This window comes from Trichosurus vulpecula, chromosome 2, assembly GCF_011100635.1.
Source record: "Trichosurus vulpecula isolate mTriVul1 chromosome 2, mTriVul1.pri, whole genome shotgun sequence".
In the NCBI taxonomy this organism is placed as follows: Eukaryota; Metazoa; Chordata; class Mammalia; order Diprotodontia; family Phalangeridae; genus Trichosurus; species Trichosurus vulpecula.
In genome coordinates, this window is record NC_050574.1 from 87,213,269 (window position 1) to 87,234,119 (window position 20,851).

General features: G+C 38.9%; 1 protein-coding gene across 1 annotated transcript in view; it reads left to right on the forward strand.

Annotated features, from left to right (window-relative positions):
* LOC118835520 (NACHT, LRR and PYD domains-containing protein 12-like) overlaps positions 1–18,725 on the forward strand; it is a 54,461-nt gene extending 35,736 nt beyond the window's left edge. The window contains exons 6-10 of the mRNA XM_036742710.1: positions 1,327–1,497; positions 3,650–3,820; positions 5,907–6,077; positions 17,710–17,880; positions 18,452–18,725. Of these exons, the coding sequence (XP_036598605.1) occupies positions 1,327–1,497; positions 3,650–3,820; positions 5,907–6,077; positions 17,710–17,880; positions 18,452–18,602 (835 nt within the window). The 3' untranslated portion in view covers positions 18,603–18,725. The remainder of the gene's footprint in view (positions 1–1,326; positions 1,498–3,649; positions 3,821–5,906; positions 6,078–17,709; positions 17,881–18,451) is intronic.
* Positions 18,726–20,851: the final 2,126 nt, after the last annotated feature.

The window sequence follows — 20,851 nt, forward strand, 5'->3', positions numbered from 1 at the left end:
TCCATGTACAAAATAAGACAGATGAAAGTTTATATATGACATTTTAAATCTTTGTAGTGTACAATTTTACTTTTTCCTTATAAGTTTGTAGCAAATTCTACATGTTACTTTCAAATTGTCTTGCTTCTATGTTTCCCTGTAAACTTCCTTCTCTTCCCTTCTCTGCATTTAAAAAAAATGCTTCAATGATCTTCACTTCTGTCTTTGATGTCCTTGTTTTATATAAATAGCAGTGGCTCTCTCTACCAAAGGTGTAGATATTTTAGTCATTTGTCTGGCTTTCCATAACAGTCATACTAATTCCTTCAATAAAGAATTAGTGAGCCTATCTTTCCACAATTCTCTGACACTGGCTTTTCTTATCTTTTTTCATTTTTGCTAATTTGCCTCAGAGTTGTTTTATTCATCATTTCTCTCATTAGTAGTAATTTGTAGAAGTCTTTAAAACAGTTATTAGAAGTTTGCAATTTCTATTTTGAGAACTGTTTGTTCAGCTCTTTGACCATTTATTCATTGAGCAATGACTTAAATCACGTAATTCTGTGTGTTCCCTATTTATATCTTTGCTGTTAGTCCCATGTCAGAAATTTGCTGCCAAAAAACCCAAACAAAACTAAACATTTTCCCAATGTCTCCCCTTCTCTTCTTCTTTTTCTCCTCCTTCTCTTCCTTCTCCTCCTCCTCCTTCTTCTCCTTCTTCTCCTCCTCCTCGTCTTCTCCTTCTTCTCTTCCTTCTTCTTCTTCTCCTCCTCCTCCTTTTTCTTCTCCCCTTCCTCCTTCTTCCTTCTCCTCTCTTTGTTCTTGTTCTTCTATAATATGACCTTCAATATTCATGTACATTTTGAGCTAATTATGCTATATATTCAAAATGTGGGTCTAAACCTAATTTCTGCCAAAATACTTTCCAGTTTTTCAAGCAAGTTTTTTTTTTCATGTAGGGAGTTCTTCCATGAGTAATTTATACTCTCATGTCTTATGATGACTGATTGTTGAGATTAGCTGTTTCTGATTCTTTCTGATCTTAGATGTCCCTGATTCTTTCTGATCTTAGTCTTGCTGATTTTAATCTACTCTATTTTTTAAACTAGTACTAAATAGGTTTGATGACTCTTGACTTATAGTATAGTGGGAGGTCTAAAAAGGCTGTTCTCTGGAAGAGACTGACCATTTTTAAAGAAACTATGTTCATTCCCCTACATAGGAGATGACAAAGGATGGTGATCATGAAGTGGATGTTTTTACCATTGCCCAGAGAAAGGAAGGAAGGGAATTAATCTTGGAAAATTGAATTGCTCACTTTCCCTCCAATTGTGTTTTCTCCTATAGTCTGGAATGTTGTCATCTTACCTTTACATGTTTCCAGAATCTATTGTGTGATCTCAGTAGTAATGAGAGGCTGAAAAACTTGGATCTGCGTGGAAATTCCTTTGAGGAGGGAGGATTAACACTTCTGTGTAAGTTCTTGGGAAACTCAAACTGCAGGATAGAGACATTGAGGTGAGTTCCCCCATGTTCGCTTGGTTGATGTTCTGTTTGGCATCAGGGACAGGAGTCCATCAGGGACAGAGAGCAACACAAACCAGGGAATAGGGAGTGAAAACTGTCTGCCTATTCCAGACTCAGGGTTCATAGCGTTACCCCATTCTCCCTCTCACTGTGCCCTAAGGAGGAACATGACAGGGACAGATTGGTTTGTTAAGGGATTATTGCCTTTCTCTCTGAGAGCCAATTTTCACATATATGTGCATGGCTCTTAATTCTGTATTTTCAGTCCTAATCTTTGGCTACCCTGTGAGCATGTCAGACTCAACACATATGAACTGAACTGGTTATCTTTTCAACAAAATCCCCACCTCTTCCTAACTTCCCAATGTCTGCTGAGGATACCATCCTTCTAGTTACTCAACTTCCCTGTTATACTTGATTCCTCACTTCCTTACTCCATGCATAAAATGAGTTGTCATATTTTGTAATTTCTTTTTCCAACAAAATCTCCTTTACCTACTTCTTATCTCTATTCATGAAAGAAAGAAAGAGGGAGCTATATTCCCCAGCTGTCCAGTTGGGTCCCCAGGGGGTCAGCTCCTACTTCTACTCACTGATGGCTCTGGAGAAGAAAGTGAGATTGGTGACTTTGCATATGCCTCCCTCACTTAAATCCAGTTCACTTGCATGTCATGTAATCACCTCCCTGATGTCATGGTCCTCTTTGAGACCCAAGGACCAACAACAACCTCTATGAGTAGTAGTTGAGCATAGAAAGTTACTTTGGTGACAAGGAAGATCAAAATATACACTGAAAAGAAAATAACAAAGTCAAAGCTCCTACACCAGGGATGGGGAACCTGCAGCTTTCAGGCCACATGTGGCCTTGTAGGTCCTTAACTGCAGCCTTTTGGTCTGAATCCAAATTCTACAGAAAAAAAAATCCTTTCTCCAAAATTGGCTTTCCAAATCTTTTATGCTTTTCTTATTTAGCCACAGAGTTGTTTTATTCTGCATTTCTCTTATTAGTAGTAATTTGTAGCAGTCTTTCATGTGATTATTAGTGGTTTACAATTTCACTTTTTAGACTTGTTTGTTCACCTCCTTTGACTACTTATTCAGTGAGCAGTGACTTAAATCACATAATTATAATTCTGTCTGCTCCATATATATGTGTATGTATGTATGTGTATATATATATATATGTATGTATATATATATGCATATATATATGTATATCTGTCTTGGGTGTTAGTCTCATATCAGGGATTTGCTGCCAAATAAACCAAAACAAAACAAAACATTTTCCCAATGTTTCCTTTTCTTATCAGACTATTAATTCCATTCATGGGAAAAGCCTTTCCACTGCTTTTAATGGATATGACCTATTTCGTCTTTTGTTGTTGCCACTATCTAAGAATTCTCCCCATTCATAGTTGTCTAAATTTGCTCTTCCGATTCTCCTCGTCCTGTTTTTCTTGTTTTTGTTCTTGTTCTTTTCTTCTTTCTTCTTCTAGTTTGTCTCTTTTGTCTTCCTTCTCCTTCTTCTCCTCCTCATCCTCATCCTTCTTCTTCTTCTTCTTCTTCTCCTCCTCCTCCTCTTCCTCGTTCTTCTTCTTCTTCTCCTCCTCCTCCTCTTCCTCCTCCTCCTTCTTTTTCTTCTTCGCCTTTTTCTTCTTCTTCCTCTTGTTCTTGTTCTTTCTCTTGTTGTTGTTATTTTTCTTCTTTTTTTAACCTTACGACCTTAAGGCCACATGTACTTTTCGAGCTAATTATGGTATTAATTTTAAATTTTGGTCTGAAACTAATTAAGTTCTGGAAGCAATGCTTCCAGAAGGAATGCTTTCCAGCTTCTCCAGAATTTTTTTTTCCCATAGGGAGGTCTTCCATGAATGATTTATGTTCTCATGCCTGTTGAAGACTAATTACTAGTACTAAGTTTTGATGGACTCTTCATTTATAGTACAATGTGAGGTCTAAAAATGCTGTTCTCTGGGACAGACTGACCATTTTTAACTACATTCATTAGCCTACATAGGAGATGACAAAGGATGGTGATCATAAAATGGATGGGTTTTTACCATTACCCAGAGAAAGGAAGGAAATGAATTAGTCACAGGAAATTTAATTGACTACTTTCCTCTGATTATATTTCCTCCTACAGTCTGGCATCTTGTTATCTTACCTCTACGTATTCCGAGAATCTCTGCTCTGCTCTCAGCAGCAATAAGAGCCTGAAAAACCTGGATCTGAGTGAAAATTTCTTTGAAGACAGAGGAATAATACTTCTATGTAAGGCCTTGGGAAACCCAAACTGCAGGTTAGAGACACTGAGGTGAGTTCCTCCATGTTACCTTGGTTGATGTTCTATTTGGCATCAGGGACACTTGTCCATTAGGGAGAGAGAGCAGCTCAAACCAGGGAACAGAAAGTGAAAACTGTCTGCCTAATCCAGATTCAGGGCTCATAGTGTTACCCCCTTCTCCCTCTCACTGTGCCCTAAGGAAGAACATGACAGGGAAAGATTGGTTTGCTAAGGGATTACTGCCTTTCTCTCTGAGAGCCAGTTTTCACTGTGCAGGGCTCCTAAATCTGTATTTTGAGTCCTAATCTCTGGATATTCTGTGATCATGTCAGACATAACACATCTGAGCTGAACTGGTTATCTTTTCAACAAAACCCACACCTCTTACTAACTTTCCAATTTCTGCTGAGGATACCAACTGTCTAGTTACTCAGGTTTACAACTTCACTGTTATCCTTCATTCCTCACTTTCTTACCCCATACATAAAATGAGTTGCCATATTTTGTAATTTCTTCCAACAAAATCTCCTTTAACTATTTCTTATCTTTATGAATGAAAGAAAGAAAGAGGGAGCTGTATTCCCCAGCTATCCAGTTGGGTCCCCAGGGGTCCAGCTCCTACTTCTACACACTGATGGCTCTGGAGGAGAAAGTGAGATTTGTGACTTTGCACATCCCTCCCTCACTTAAATCCAATACACATGCATGTCATGACATCACCTCCCTGATGTCATTATCGTCTTTGAGAACTGAGGACCAACAACCTCTGTGTGTAGTAGCTGAGCATAGAAAGTAACTTTAGTGACAAGGAAGATCAAAACACACACTCAGAAGAAAATAACAAAGTCAAAGCTCCTACCCCAAGGATGGGGAACCTGCAGGTTTCAGGCCACATGTGGCCTTGTAGGTCCTTAAGTGCAGCCTTTTGACGGAATCCAAATTTTACAGAACAAATCCTTTCTCCAAAATTGACTTTTCCTATCTTTTGTCTTTTTTATCAGTTGGCTTTAGAGTTGTTTTATTCTGCATTTCTCTTATTGGTAGTAATTTGTAGCAGTCTTTCATGTGGTTACTAGAAGCCCATAATTTCTCATTTGACACCTATTTGTTCATCTCCTCTGACCACTTATTCATTAAGTAATGACTTAAATCGCATAATTCTGTCTGTTCCCTATATATATGTATCTTGTATATTAATCACGTATCAGAGATTTGCTGCCAAAAAACCAAACCAAAAAGAAACATTTTCCCAATGGCTCCCTTTCTTATCATACCCTTAATTCCATTCATGGGAAAAACCTTTCCACTGCATTTAATGGATGTGAGCTGTTTTGTCTTTTCTTGATGCTACTATCTAAAAATTCTCCCATATGCATAGATGTCTAAGTTTGTGATCTGATTCTCTTCTTCTTTTTCTTCTTCATCCTCTTGCTTTTGCTATTCTTTTTATTCTTGTTGTTAAAGATTTCTTAACCATTTCCATTGCACTTAAAGGATATGAGCTATTTTGTCTTTTGTTGTTGCCACTGTCTGAGAATTCTCTCATATTCATAATTGTTTAAGTGTCCTGATCTGATCCTCCTTCTTCTCCTCCTCCTCCTCCTCCTTCTTCTTCTTGTTTTCCTTGTTCTTTCTTTTTAACATCATGACCTTGAGGGTATATGTACATTTTGAGCTAATTATGGTATATACTGTAAATGTTGGTGTAAAACTAATCAATTTCTACCAAAATGCTTTCCAGTTTTTCCAGAAATTTTTTTCATGTAAGGAGTTCTTCCACAAGTGATTTATGTTCTCATGTCCGTTGAAGACTAATTATCATGTTTAGTTGTTTCTGATTCCTATTTAATCTGCTCTGTTGGTATACTTTTCTATTTTTTTAACTAGTACTAAGTAATTTTCATAACTCCTGATTTATAGTATAATTTGCGGTCTAAAAATGCTGTCCTCTGGAATAGACTGACCTTTTTTAAAGAAACTATGTTCATTCCCCTACATAGGAGATCATGAAGTGGATCAGAAAATGTTTTTACCATTGCCCAGAGAAAGACAGAAAGTGAATTAGTATGGGAAATTGAATTTACTACTTTCTGTCTGATTATGTTTTCTCCTACAGTCTGGCATCTTGCGATCTTACCTCTACGTGTTCCCAGAATCTCTGCTCTGCTCTCAGTAGCAATAAGAGCCTGAAAAACCTGAATCTGAGTGGAAATTCCTTTGAGGAGAGAGAAATAACACTTCTGTGTAAGGCCTTGGGAAACTCCAACTGCAGGCTAGAGACACTGAGGTGAGTTCCCCCCAGTTTCCTTGGTTGATGTTCTGTTTGGCATCAGGGACAGGAAGGCATTAGGAAGAGAGAGCAACACAAACCAGGGAATGGAGAGTGGAAACTGTTTGCCTAATCCAGATTCAAGATTCATAATCTCACCCCCTTCTCGCTCACACTGTGCCCTAAGGAGGAACATGACACAGAAAGATTGGTTTCCTAAGGGAATACTGCCTTTCTCTCTAAGAGCCAATTTTCACTGTATATGGCTCCTAAATATGCATTTTCAGTTCTAGTCCCCGCATATCCTGTAAGCATGTCAGACTCAACACATATGAACTGAACTGGATATATTTTCAACAAAACACACATCACTTCCTAACTTCCCAATTTCTGCTGAGGATGCCATTCTTCTAGTCGCTCAGGTTTGCAACTTCCCTGTTATTGTTGATTCCTCACTTTTTTACCCCATACATAAAATGAGTTGCCATATTTTGTAATTTCTTCTTCCAACAAAATCTCCTTTAACTGTTTCTTAGCTCTATGCATGAAAGAAAGACAGAAGGAGCTGTATTCTCTAGTTGGTCAGTTGGGTCCCCAGGGGGCCAACTCCTACTTCTACACACTGATGGCTCTGGAGGAGAAAGCGAGATTGGCGACTTTGCACATCCCTCCCTCACTTAAATCCAATTCATTTGCATATCATGGCATTACCTCCCTGATGTCATGATCCTCTTTGAGAACCAAGGACCAGCAACAACCTCTGTGAATAGTAGTTGAGTTATAGAAAGTTATATTGGTGACAAGGAAGATCAACATACATACTCAGAAGAAAACAAGCTCCTACTCCAGGGGTGGGGAACCTGTAACCTTCAGGCCACATTTGGCCTTGTAGGTCCTTAAGTGCAACATTTTAACTGAATCCAAATTTTGCAGAACACATCCTTTCTACAAAATTGACTATCTTTATATCCCTGTCTTTTGCCATTTTTGCTAATTTGCCTCAGAGTTGTTTTATTTTGCATTTTCTCTTATTAGCATTAATTTGTAGCAGTTATCAGAGGCTTGCAATTTCTCTTTTCACACTTGTTTGTTCAACTCCTTTGACCACTTATTCATTGAGCAATGACTTAAATCATATAATTCTTTCTGTTTCATATATATAAACATATATATGTACATATATATATATATATATAAACATGGATATTAGTCCCATATAAGAGATTTGCTGCCAAGAAACGCGTACCAAAACAAAACATTTTTACCACTGTCTCTTTTTTTTTAATCATACCATTAATTCCATTCATGTGGAAAACCTTTCAATTGCATTTAATGGCTATGAGCTATTTTGTCTTTTGCCACTATCTAGGAATTCTTTCATATTCACTTGTGTAATTTTGTGATCTGATTCTCTTCTTCTCACTTTTGTTTTTTTTTCTTGTTCTTCTTGTTCTTGTTCTTATTCTTCTTTTTAACATTATGACTTTCAGATTATATGTACATTTTGAGCTAGTTATAGTATACATTGTAAATGTTGATCTAAAACTAATTTCTGCCAAAATGCTTTCCATAATTTCCAGCAATTTTTTGTTCATTTAGGTAGTTCTTCCATGAGTAATTTATGTATTCATGTCTATTAATTTTAGATGTTTCTCATTCTTTCTTATTTAATCTGCTCTATTTGTATACTTTTCTATTTTTTAAACATCTACTTAATAGTTTTGATGACTCTTGCCTTATAGTATAATTTGAGATCTAAAAATGCTGTTCTCTAAAAGAGACCATTTTTAAAGAAACTATATTCATTCCTCTGAAAAAGCAGATGACAAAGGATGGGATCATAAAGTGTATTTTTTTACCATTGTCCAGAGAAAGACAGGAAGTGACTTAATCACGGAAAATTGAATTGAATCTTTTCAGAAAAACCTTCATCTCTTCTGAACTTTCTAGTCATTAATGTTTGCAACTTCACTGTTATCCTTGATTCCTCAAATTCTCACCCCTTACATATAATTATTTACCAAATGATATAATTTGTTCTTCCAACAGAATCTCCTTTATCGGTTTCTTATTTCTTGGCATACAACTTCCCTTCTATCCCAAACCCTCATCACGTTTTACCTTGCCTATTGTAATAACCTACTAATCGGTCTCTGTATTTCCCCCCTCTAATCCACTCTTCCCGCAGTTGCCCAAGTGATTTCCTTAAGCACCAGTCTGGCCATGCCATTCCCTTATTCAGTAACCTCTAGTTGCTCTCTATTATCCCCAGGAGCAAATATGAAATCCTCTATTTGACATTTAAACCCCTTTACAACCTGTCCTCAACCTACCTCTCCAACCTCGCTTTCTTCACACATTCTGTGGTCCAGCCAGAGTGACCTTACTCTTGCTCCCATACTGTGGTCTGTCTCCTGTCTCTGTGCCCTTGCAATGGCTGGCCACTATGCCTGGAATGGGATCCCTTCTCACCCCTGCCTCATAGAGATCTAGCGTCCTTTAAGATTCATTTTCACCACCACCCTCACCATGAAGCCTTTCCTGATCTGCTCAGGTATTACTGTCCTCCTCACAAAAATTCACTTGTATTATTTTTGTCTCTACCTATCTATTTACATATTATAGCCCCAATAGGTTGCAAACTCATTGAATGCAGGGACTATTCCACTTGTATCTTTGTATCCCCAGTATCTAGTGCTCTGCCTGGTTCATAGTAAGGATTTAATAACTCTCTATTGTATTATGGCAATACACTTTAAAAGGAGGAAGCTAAGTACTATTGAGAGAGTTTAGCAAAATTTCTTGAGGCAAGAACAGATGGATTTTGAAATTTAACCCGTAACAGGCCAGCTGAACTCTGAACTAAGTTCAGAGACAAAGGAACATGACTTAAACAGTTACAGGAAGAAAAGCAGTTACAGAGCAAATTCAGTTACTTGTAAATAGGATCAATGAGAAAATGATTCACTTAAATCTCACCTGTGGCTCCAAGAAGCAATAGCATGCTCATTAGCCATACCCTAGTAAACTGTTTCAGCAGATGGGCTAACCCAGGTCAAGGATAACCAAGAGGTCTCAAGCCCGTTGGTGAGTTAGGGGCTATCTACCCCAAGTTTATGAAAACTTCTCATGGTGGAATGGTGTAACAGCAAGGCAATAAACACAACATCGTGAATAATGCCTATGTAATTCTCTCACACAAAGTATGAAAGTCTCTCCATATAGAAGGTAGAAGAAGTAAAACATTTATTCAGACACCAGAGAACCATAGCCCATAACTAGGCCATCTGCTCCCACATCCAGGGAGCCCTCTTTATCCTAAAAGCAAGGAACTTAAAATAAATATCACAGCATGATACCTTGCCATCCCCAAACCTCTCCCACTACCTGCTGGGGTCTTCCACAAAACTTATGGTACGGCTATCACGGAATGACTTTCTTTACCTCAGCTCTAACTATCATCAATGGCTATAACAGCCTTAATGGCTCTCTCAGCATTTCCTGTGACACGCTTTCCTTGTCCTTTCAGCAAGCTCCTCCTACCACATGTGACTTAGGCTTCCTGTGATGTAAGGAGGTCACGTGGCCTATTAAAGGGCGGGAAAAGATCTTCACATCTTAATTGCTATTACAAATGTATTTGCTATTGTAATGTAATTGCTATTACAATGTATTCTAATGGACATGGAAGTGGTGTAACTCCAAGAAAATTGGGATTTTTGCTGGATTAAATGTGCGTTGAGTTGCCAATCAGATGTGCATGAGTTTTAGCAATCAGAGACTTGTATGTACATTGAATTATATCCAATCAGACATGCAGGAATTCTAACCAATCAGAGACTGGAGTTCTAGCCAATCAGATGTTGGCTAGAACTGTACATAAGGAAAGCCCAGAGTGTGAAAGAAGCAGACGTTGAGAGGGAGTTGAAGAGAAGACATCAAGAGAGCTGCTAGCATTGAAAAGAGAGCCAGTCACGAGAGCTGCCAGCTTTGCGAAGAGAAGAATGAAGAGAAGAGACGTAGAAGAATCATCTGTGAGCATTGATTGAGAGGAAACCTAAAAGAGCTGGGGGAAGACTTCTAGAGCAGAGAGGAGACCTCTCAGAGCAAAAAGAAGACCTTTGATGGCAGAGACTTTCTGAAGGAGCCTCTGAACTTTGAAGGCCAGTAGAGCTGTAGGGCAGAGGCCTGCCGGTGGGTAGGAGACTTAGCTTAATTCCCTTTTGAGAGCTGTTAGAGTGAACTGAGCTGTTAACACAGAGCCTCTAGACTTTGGAGGTGAATTTAGTTGTTGGTGTTTTTGGTGTGTGTTGCTGCTATGTTAAGTTTCATTTTCCCAGAAAGAGAAACTGCAGGCAGGAACCTGTGGAGCTTACTACTGGGCAGCAACTTGGAGTGGAGCAGTCCCTGTGAGCTACTACCTGATGCAGGAGTGGAGAGTTGCCTAGGGGTGAATCCAGGTGAGAGTCTGGAGTGGTCAGCTTACAGAGAAAGAGCCATGGGACTTGGAAGTCAACCTCGAGTCAAGATGAAAGAGGACTTTACTTGGACACTTGGTAATGATTAAGGAGATTGTTCTTACTGTGACCTAGGTGTGGATGATGTGGTATTTTCTGCTACACCTTAAGGATTTGGCTTGCTAGCCTGTGACCCCCTGATTTGGGCATACAATGTCATATACTGTGTAGTGTGTTGTTCTTTCTGTGACCCTAAGGGTAGATAGTGTGGTATTTTCTGCTACTCCTTAAGGATGCATTGTGCTAAGGAAGACCTTAGCCAAGACTCCCTGCTGTATAAACAAGTATTTTGGGGAATGTTGCTGAATGCAATGATATATGCTGTGTGCCATATGTCATATTGAGTGATATGATATATATATGTGTGAGTGTGTGTGTGTGTGTGTGTGTGTGAGTGATATTTTGCTTAAGGATGTTGCCATGATTGTTAATGCTTTGCTTTATTGAACAATGCTTTGGTTTATTGCTGAATACATAGATAGTTCATTATGCTATGCAATTAGACCCTTGAAATTATTCACAGTAGCAGACGTCAGGTGTGCTGCCATAATTGGCATTACAGGTGGGTGAAGCATATGCTGGGAGACCTTAGAGCTTGGTTAGACATCAGATACACCAAGGTAATTTACTGCGTCTTGAGCCATCACCAGTCATCTTGACTCTGTCCTGACCTTGGGTTGTAACAACTGTGGAAGAGAGAGGATGACTTCACACAACTCTGCCTGACTTAAATCTAATTTATGCATGAATCAAAAGACATCACTCCATTTCACAATTTTTACCTGTCTCAAAGTTCTATGGTGACAGGTGAGTAACGAAGCAGCAGGTGCAGATGCACTGGGGGCTATAGTCATCACCTTTTACATAGGTGGCCCAGGCCATAGGTTCATCATCTCATTGGAAGCAGCAGTGGCTTTTGGCAGCCCCCAGGGTATTTGGGAAGCCTTTTAAGTATCTCACTGTTCACTCCCAGGTCTGAGGAAGGGGCTAAGAAAGGTGCCTTAAAAAGTTTCTGCTTAGGTAACCCTGGCCTATTATTGTGGCAGATGGGGAACCCACTCTGCTACTGAAAAACACACACACACACACACACACATACACACAATGTACAAAAATTCTGCAAAGATAATTCCACTCAGCATCAGTACATGGAATGTGTGCACACCTATGGACAACACAAAATCCAGTAGACGTGACAAATGAATAGATCTTGTGGTGAGAGAATCAGAAGGTATCATACCCAAATAACATTCCCTGAGTGAAGCATGGTTGGTAAACTAAGGCCAGCTTACCTAAGTTGATGCTGGGTACATGTTATTTTCTAGAGTGGCTACAGTGATGGGGAGCACCAGGAAGCTGGTGTTGGTTTCACAATTAATTCTAATCTAGTAAACAAGCTTGTATGCCTCCCAAAAGGATTGAACTATAGGCTTATCACAACGTGATTGCTACTTGTAGGAAAGTGCCACACCACCATCATCAGTACCACTGCTTCTACTATGATGAATCCTGATGAGGTCAAAAATAAATTTTATGAAGACCTGGAGACCCTCATGGGCCAAGAGGACAAGCTTATAATTCAGGGTGACTTTAATGTTGGTGTAGGTACCAACTATCAGACAAAGCAAGGGGTCTTCAGGAGGAATGAAGTTGGAAACAGCAACAGCAGCAGTCACTTAGTACTGGACTTGTATATTTCATGACCTTCTCATCACCAACACTGTCTTCTATTTACCTAAATGCAATAAAACTTTGTGGATACACCCTGACAACAAACATTGGCATTTAATAGACTGTCATTATTAGGAAAAGAGACAGATGGGATGTGTGGCACAGAGGGGCTGGACTGATCATAGACTTATGCTGTCACAGCTAAGTATTTGCAATCAACAAAAGCAGCAGCCCCAAGGCAGGGTAACAACCAGAAGATACAATGCCAACAGATTAGAGGGCTTCTCTGAGTGGGAACAGTTAGTTGCTAACTTGGAGGGAAAGTTGAGACAACACTTGATTGGCAACAGTGGAGCAGAAAAGGAGTGGACAGCTTTTGTAGATTTGATATACAGCACTACATTTACTCATCTGTGTCAAAACACTGGTAAACATCAAGGCTGGTTTGACAAAAATGATGGGGAAATTCAGAAGCTGCTAAATGAAAAATGAGAACTCTACATGGTTTACCAGCTGGTGAGTTCATCTATCTCTAAGAAGGCAGCATTAACTTCATAAAAAGCAAGGTATAAGCAAAGCTTAGAGAGATGCAGGATTTTTGGCTCAGTAAGAAGGTAAATGAAATTCAGTTTTACACTGATAATAAAAATCCAAATCACTTTTATTATGCCCCGAAGGCTATTTATGGGCCAAAGACCTATGGTGCATCTCAACCACTCAGTACTAGTGGAGTCACATTGATTAATGATAAGGACCTGATCCTAGAAAAATGAGCTGAACACTTCTAAAGTGTTCTCAACAGACCATCATCAATCAGTGCTGAAAACATTGGCCATTTACCTCAGGTTGAAGTCAGTCCCACTCTAGACAAATATTGGAGTGAAGAAGAGGTTTTGGATGCCATTTGGCTCCTTTCCTGTGGCAAAGCACCTGATGATGATTCTGTTCCAGGTAAGATTTATCAGGTGTTGGTGGGGTTCATTATTCATACAAAAGCTAACTGAAATTTTCTGGATTATATGGCAAGAGGATGTTATCACTCAGGATACCAGGATAACTCCATTGTCCATCTCTATAAAAGTAAATGAAAGAGATTATCCTTTGACAGTCAGAGGGAGGTTCTCTCTCTTAGGTTCTCTTTCTTAATAGTTGCTGGCAAGATCTTACCAGAGTTCTCCTTAATAGGCTGATCCTTCCCCTGGAAGGTAGTCATCTCCCTGAGAGCCAGTGTGGCTTCAGAAAGGCTGAGGAACAGTCAATTGGATGTTTGCTGCATGGCAACTTGAGGAGAAATGCCATGAGTAGAACAGAGGTCTGTACACAATGTTCAATGATTTGTTCAAGGCCTTTGATAATGTCAGTCATGAGGGCTTATGGAAAATTATGTCAAAATTTGGTTGCCCAGAGAAGTTCATCACTATTATACATCAGTGTCATGACAGCATGCTTGATGGGTTCTGGTTAATGGATAACACTCTCGTGCTTTCCCAGTCACCAGGGGAGTGAAGCTAAGGTGTGTCTTTGCTTCCGTGGTTTTTAGCATGATATTTTCAACAATGTTGTCAGACATGTTCAATGAAAACTAATGCAGTATCAAGGTCAACTACCACATTGATGGTGAATTATTTAATTTGAAAAGGTTACAAGCCAAGACTAAAGTGGGAGAAGAGTTCACACATAATTTTTTGTTCACAGTTGATTGTGCACTCAATGCCGCCTCTGAAATGGATATGCAGCAAAATATGGATCTATTCTCTGCTGATTGTGATAATTCTGACCTAACAATTAACACCAAGAAAACACAAGTGCTCCACCCACCAGCACCATCCCATCCATACTTGGAAACATCAGTAACACCAAATGGAGAAGTTTTTAATACTGTGGATAAGTTCACTTACCTTGGCAGCATACTTTCCAAGAACGTACACATTGATAATGAAGTTGACACATTCATTGCCAGAGCTAGCTCAGTGTTTTGGAGGCTACAAATGAAAGTGTGAGAGAGAAGAGGTATTAGACTCCCTAGCAAACCAAAGTTCTACAGAGGCATTGTGTTGACCTCATTGTTGTATTCTTGTGAAACTTGAACAGTGTGCCAAAACCATGCCAGGAAACTGAGCACCTTCGATCTGAATTGTTTTAGGAAGATTCTGAAGATCACCTGGCAAGATAAGTTAATGGACACGGGTCTTTTCTCAAACTAAACTGCTGATCACTCCAACTCTACTTTAGATAGTACAACTCCAATGGCCTAGCCTCATTGTCTAATGTCAAACACTCACTTGCCTAAAACGTTATTTTATAGAGAACTCACAAAGCGCAAGACACATGTTGGTCAGAACAAGGACACTCTCAAAAGAATTGGGAAATGTATAAATTTAGAGAATCCACCTCAAATATTTGCACGGAATATTTGGCCCAACCCATGGTAGAGCATTCTGATCTCATGTTGGTCAGAACAGTCACTCAGTCACAGTTGGACAACACTTGAGTCTAACATAATAAAGACATTTTGGTCCTCTGTGAGAAGGAAGAACAACCAACCAACCAATTCAAAAAGGACATGAAATTACTCTGGCATAACTCTTCATATCACACTTCTTTTTGGCTGACTTTGTAATCATCACTTCCTCATCTAGATTTGCACCAACTATCTTTTTAATAAGACATTTTATAATATTTCCAGGAATTGAAGTCAAGCTCACTGACATAAAATTTGCGGACCCTGTTCTCTTTCCTTTTCTGAAATTGCAGACATTTGCCCATTTTCAACCTTGTAGCACCTCTCTTATTTTACACTGTCTTTCACATATTGCCAACAAGGCCTCAGCAAACACACCTTTTTTTCTTAATTATTTTAAATTTTCAAGTAAGAGAACTTTTTAATTTGTCCCTGCTACTGGCTTCTCCCCCATCGAGAAAAAAAAATTCCTCAATGTATAGCTATATATTCTGGTAAAAGAAATTTCCGTATTAATTATGTCCAAAATATATCTCTGCATTTCAAGTTCATCATCTTTGCCAGAAGATGGGTGGTCCATTTTATTATTATTATTTTGGACTCATTTATCATTTTGTTGATCAGAATTCTAAAGATTTTCAGTTATTTTTCTCTACAATGTTATTATTGTATAAATTGATCTTGTTGGGGTCATTTCTTTTTCCATAAGTTCACAGAGGTCATCTCAGTTTCCTTTGAAACCATCCATTTTATCATATCTTCCTGCATGATATTCCATTACATTCATATAACACAACTTGTTTCACAGTTACTCAGTAGAACACCCCTTTAGTTTCTAATTTTTGGCTACAACAGGAAGAGTTGCTATAAATATACATATAACTCCTTTTCTTCTTTCTTTCATTTATTTGGCATATAGGGCTCATAGTGGAATAGCTGGGTTGAAGTGTGTGCAAAATTTGGTAATGTTCTTGGTATTCCATAGCTCCACTAACAATGTATTACTGTATCCCTTTTGCCATAGGCTCTGCAGCATTCCTCATTCTTTTCTTTTGTCATCTTTGCCTGTCTGAAGGTTGTGAAATAAAATTTCAAGTTGCTTTAATTTACGTTTCTCTAATTATTGATTTATGGGACTTTTTTCTTATGATGATGGCTTGAAATTCATTCCTTAAAATTTGCCTGTCCATATGTCCAAAGGGCTATAAAACTGGATATACCCTTTCATCCAGCAATACCACTGCTAGGTCTGTATCCCAAAAAGAGAAAGAGAGAGAGAAGCAGAGAGGAAGAGAGAGAGAGAGAGAGAGAGAGAGAGAGAGAGAGAGAGAGAGATACATAGAGATTGAGAGCGCATTTACTTGTATAAAAATATTTACAGCAGCTCTTTTTGTGGTAGCTAAAAATTGGAAATTAAGGGGATGCCCATCAATTGGGGAATGGTTGAATGAGTTATGGTATATGGTTGTGATAGAATATTATTGTGCGATAAGAAATTATAAGCAAGATGATTTCAGAAACGTGGAAAGATGTACGTAAATTGATGCAAAGTGAATTGAGCAGATCCAGGGCCACATTGTATATATCAATAGCAGTATTGTACAATGAAGAATTGTAAGTGACTTGGCTGTTCTCAGGATTACAATGATCCAAGACAATCCACAGAACTCATGATGAAAAATGCTGCCTTCAGAGGAAGAACTGATGTCTGAATACAGATTAAAGCATCCTATATTTTCCTTCCTTCCTTGCTTTCTTTTTTCTTGCTTTCCAGTCTTCTTGCACAATATGACAAATTTGGAAATGTTTTACATGATTGCACATGTAACCTATATCAGATTGCTTACTGGTTTAGGGAGAGGAGAGAGAAGGGAGAGAAGGACAGAATTTTGGGCTCAAAACTTAAAAAAAAGTTAAAAATTTTTATATGTGTTTGAGAGAACATAGAATATTATTTTTCAAGTTGCCTGTTAATAATTTCCTTTGATCCTTTTTGTATTGAAGAATGGCTCTTAGCCTTATAAGTTTATCTTAGTTTCTTTTTTTTTTTTTTTTTGCTTTTTTTTTTGGCAGGGCAGTTGGGGTTAAGTGACTTGCCCAAGGTCACACAGCTAGTACATGTGTCAAGTGTTTGAGGCCGGATTTGAACTCAGGTCCTCCTGACTCCAGGGCCGGTGCTCTACTGACTGCGCCACCTAGCTGCCCCCTATCTTAGTTTCTTATATAACTTGAACATGTGACCTTTATCAGTGAAACTTGATCCAAAGATTTTTTCCCCCATTTGCCTGTTTTTCTTCTAATTTTAGCTGCATTGGTTTTGTTTATGTAAAAACTTTAATTTTATTTAATCAAAGCTTGCCATTTAAATTTTTATTATCCTCTCTATTCCTTCTTTGGTCATAAACTCTTCTAGAAATTGTCATGTAAATAAAAAAAACATTGTCATTTCCATTTTAGCCTGAAGAATTCTTTTTGTTTTAAATTATGAACTTAACATACACCAATTAGAATGGACTTTTATCCTATATAGTAGAACAGAAGAAAGAGAATTATGCATGAAATTGTGGCTCTCTTATGTAGGGTTTGATTTTATTTTTAAATATATGATCTATCTGTAGCTTTCAAAACTCTCCTCCTTATGCTTCTTTCTGGCCTTCTTTCTCTTTTTTCCTCCACTTTAAAAAAAAAGATTTCTTACTGACTTTTTTTCTTTTCACATTCGCAACATCATCTCTATTCCCCATTTACCTATCTTCCCCCACTTCCCTTTTGGGGAAAAGAAAAACAAAGTACTTATAACAAATATAGAGGATCAAACAAAACAAATTCTAGCATTGGTTGTGTGTGTGTGTGTGTGTGTGTGTGTGTGTGTGTGTGTGTTCTGAGGGTGTGGTTCTAAAGGGGATGTGGGTTTGACCCCTTTCCAACAAAAAGTCAGGAAATGAATGGCTACTATAGAAATGAAATTGTCCTTTCTCCTTTGGTTATCCTTCTCCTTTAGGTTGGCTGAATGTACTCTAACTGGGGCTTGTCTTCAGGATCTCCTCCCTGTTGTCTGTAGCAGTGAGAACCTAAAAACCTTGGACCTGAGTTTCAATTTATTTGGTAATGAAGGAGTGAAGCTGCTGTGTGAGACCTTGGAAAAGCAGGACTGTAAACTACAAAAACTAACGTGAGTCCCCCAAGTTCCTTTTGTAGCATGTTCTGTAGTCATTGGGGCCAAAAAGGAAGAAGGAAGAGCAAATGGCAGGGGAAAAACGAATAAAAATCTTTCTACTTTATCTTTTCATTTAAAAAATCTACCTTATCTCCATCATCACCCCCTAACCAATGTGAAAAAAAGAAGAGAAATAAGACTTTTGTAACAAATATGCGTAGTCAAGCAAAACAAATTCCCATAGTGGTGCAGGTCAAAAATCGTGTCTCATTCAGTACCCTGAATCCATCACCTTCCCTGTTAGGAGGTTGATAGTATATGCTACATGAGTCCTTAGAAGGGCAAATCTTAAAGCTATTTTAGATACAGAAGATGGGTTTTTTAAAACCATCTTGCAATAACTTCTGTACACACACACACACACACACACACACACACACACACAGTCAGTTACAGACATCAAAACATGGGAGGAAGGATGGGAGGCAGACATGACTAGAAGAAGGTACTTGCCTGAGGACATCGGCATCAGGGTTACAAAGAAATTCAGCTAAACATTGAACAAAGTGTCTTTGTGTTTTCACAGCTTCTTCCAACGTAACTTAAGTGAAGAATCAGAGAGGGCATTGGTCAACCTACAATCAAGGAAACCTTTTCTCTTCATTACAGAAAAATATGAAGATGCCACAGGTGCATTCCTTGATTGGGACGCTGAAGACCCAGTGCATAACCCTTGATATGCCCACTTATTGAGTGACTTTGAACAAGTCACTTTTCTTATCCATTTGGAAAGGAATTATGATTTTTTGTATTAATTCATAGTATATATGTAATTAATATACTAATAGATTAGATTCTTAGAATTGGCTCTTCTGAATTCAGTCAGACTTACAATGCAGCTTGAAATGATCAATGAAACATTTGACAACACTCACAATCATTAAATTCTTGTGCCTGTGTTCCTTAAGTGAAGCAAATCAAAGATTGTATAACCTGTTCCTGTCACAGAACTCTCATCCTGTGACCCACCAAGTAAGGACCCCTAAGGACCTGAAACAATACTGGTCCCATAGGAGTCCAGGACTTCTGTATTGTGGGCTTGTAGTGGGAAACCACTCGACCCCGGGGAAATGAGTGTTTGTAATCCATCTACCCCACTCCTTCCTTACCTGGGATTTATGTATATAATCTCTGCATTCACTAGAGGTAGGTCTTCCCCTCTGAGACTAAGCAGAAGAGACATAATGTCTTTGTCTTTAGACACTTGAAGGACATTCATTCCCTGTTTTCCCCCTTCCTCCTATTCCCCCTCAACACTTACAGATGTCCACAATGGGAATCTACTGCCTCAGGAGGACAGTATGTTCTCCATCATTGGAGGACCCAAAATAGAAGATGGATAGCTATTGGACAGGAATGCTGTAAGAGAGATTGCTGTATTTGTACATCTGGGGTTAAACACTGAGATGTTGTGGAGGAGGGATAAAGAAATGTCTGGGCCAAGCTAACAGTGCCTGTAAATTCTGACCCCAGGTGGATGGGATAAGGATATGAAATGAAGATAAAGCAGGGAAGAGAATTAGAGGTGCAGATAAAGTGATCTCCTTAGGCAGCCTGGCCACTATGAAGCCCATCCATACTTTTCTTTCCCGAGGCTGTATCTTCAGTCTTGTGCTGTCTTACATCTCTCATGATAACTCTAGTCCCTCATGCTTCTGGGAAAGCTCTCTCTCCATCGCCTTCCTTGGTATTTCCCCCGGGTTTCCTATAGATGTAACCCCTACCCAGCCTTTCAGGTCGAGGGTAATAGTGATCAGCATCCATTTGCAAAGATACAGGTTCTAATAAAAACCTAAGAAAATACCCAGGCTTGGGAATGCATAGAATGGGTTGTGAAGAGACCTTCCCTTAGTATGCGGAAACACTGCCTGATTACGTTAATCGCAATCCCATCTCCACTTCTATCTCCCTTTGTATACATATGGGGACATGGAGCAGGAACCAGACCCCTTCCATAGAACTTGTATGATGTGTTAATAAAGGACTTTGCATTTATCCCATATCTTCATTCCCCAGGGTATTCCAGACATTTTGAGCAGGTATGTTTCCATAATGGGCCTGAACAAGAGGAGAGGGATGGGAGAGAAGAAGAGGAATTCAAATGGAAACAGAAACACAGACCTTTGTGATCTAAAGTGGCTTTGAATTGCACAGTATAAAAGATGTCACACCTAGAATCCTCATACTGCCAGCCTCTGCACTGTGAGAGGTTTTGGTGCATTCACTTCATATTTATTAAGTATTTAAGGTCATAAATTTAGAGATGAAAGGGACCTTAGAGATCTAGTCCAACTCTACTTTTGCAGATCAGGGGGAAAAAAGGCAGGCAGAGGGTAAGATGTTTTGTCCAAGGGTGTTCAGTGAGTGACAGAATTTGCATTTGAACCTACTTAGCCAGACTTAAATAGTTCTCAGAATTCCCAATAATATGTAGACTAGGAGATAGGAAACCAAGGAATCTGATATTAAAGAAGTTTGTGTCCAGCAGCTTTCCATCTTTATATAGGAAAAATCCCATCTCTAATGTGTGCTAAAAATGCTTCTTTTCTAGGAGCTCTCAGGCAGTGTTTGGAAAGGAAGTGAATTGCATTGTGGCACCACTTCTCTGCTTTGAAATCTTTGAGAAACCCTGCATTAGGGTGAAAAGCGGGAAGAAGGAAAGTGAGGGAGAATAGTCCTCATCCTATGGCTAACTTTGGGCCTGTTAGTGATAGGAACCTGCTCATCATGACCTTGGCTGGCTTCTAAGATGCTCTGTCTTTTACTGGTGACAACAGGCTGTTAAAGATCAAAAATTCTCTTGCTTGTTCATGGCAGAATTTCAGATTCACCTTCAGCCTCCTCAGCCAGGTTCCAGACTCTGAATCCCAACCTGGAGGTAGAAGGAACATGCTAATACTCAGTAGGGGCCTTTTGTTTAGTACAT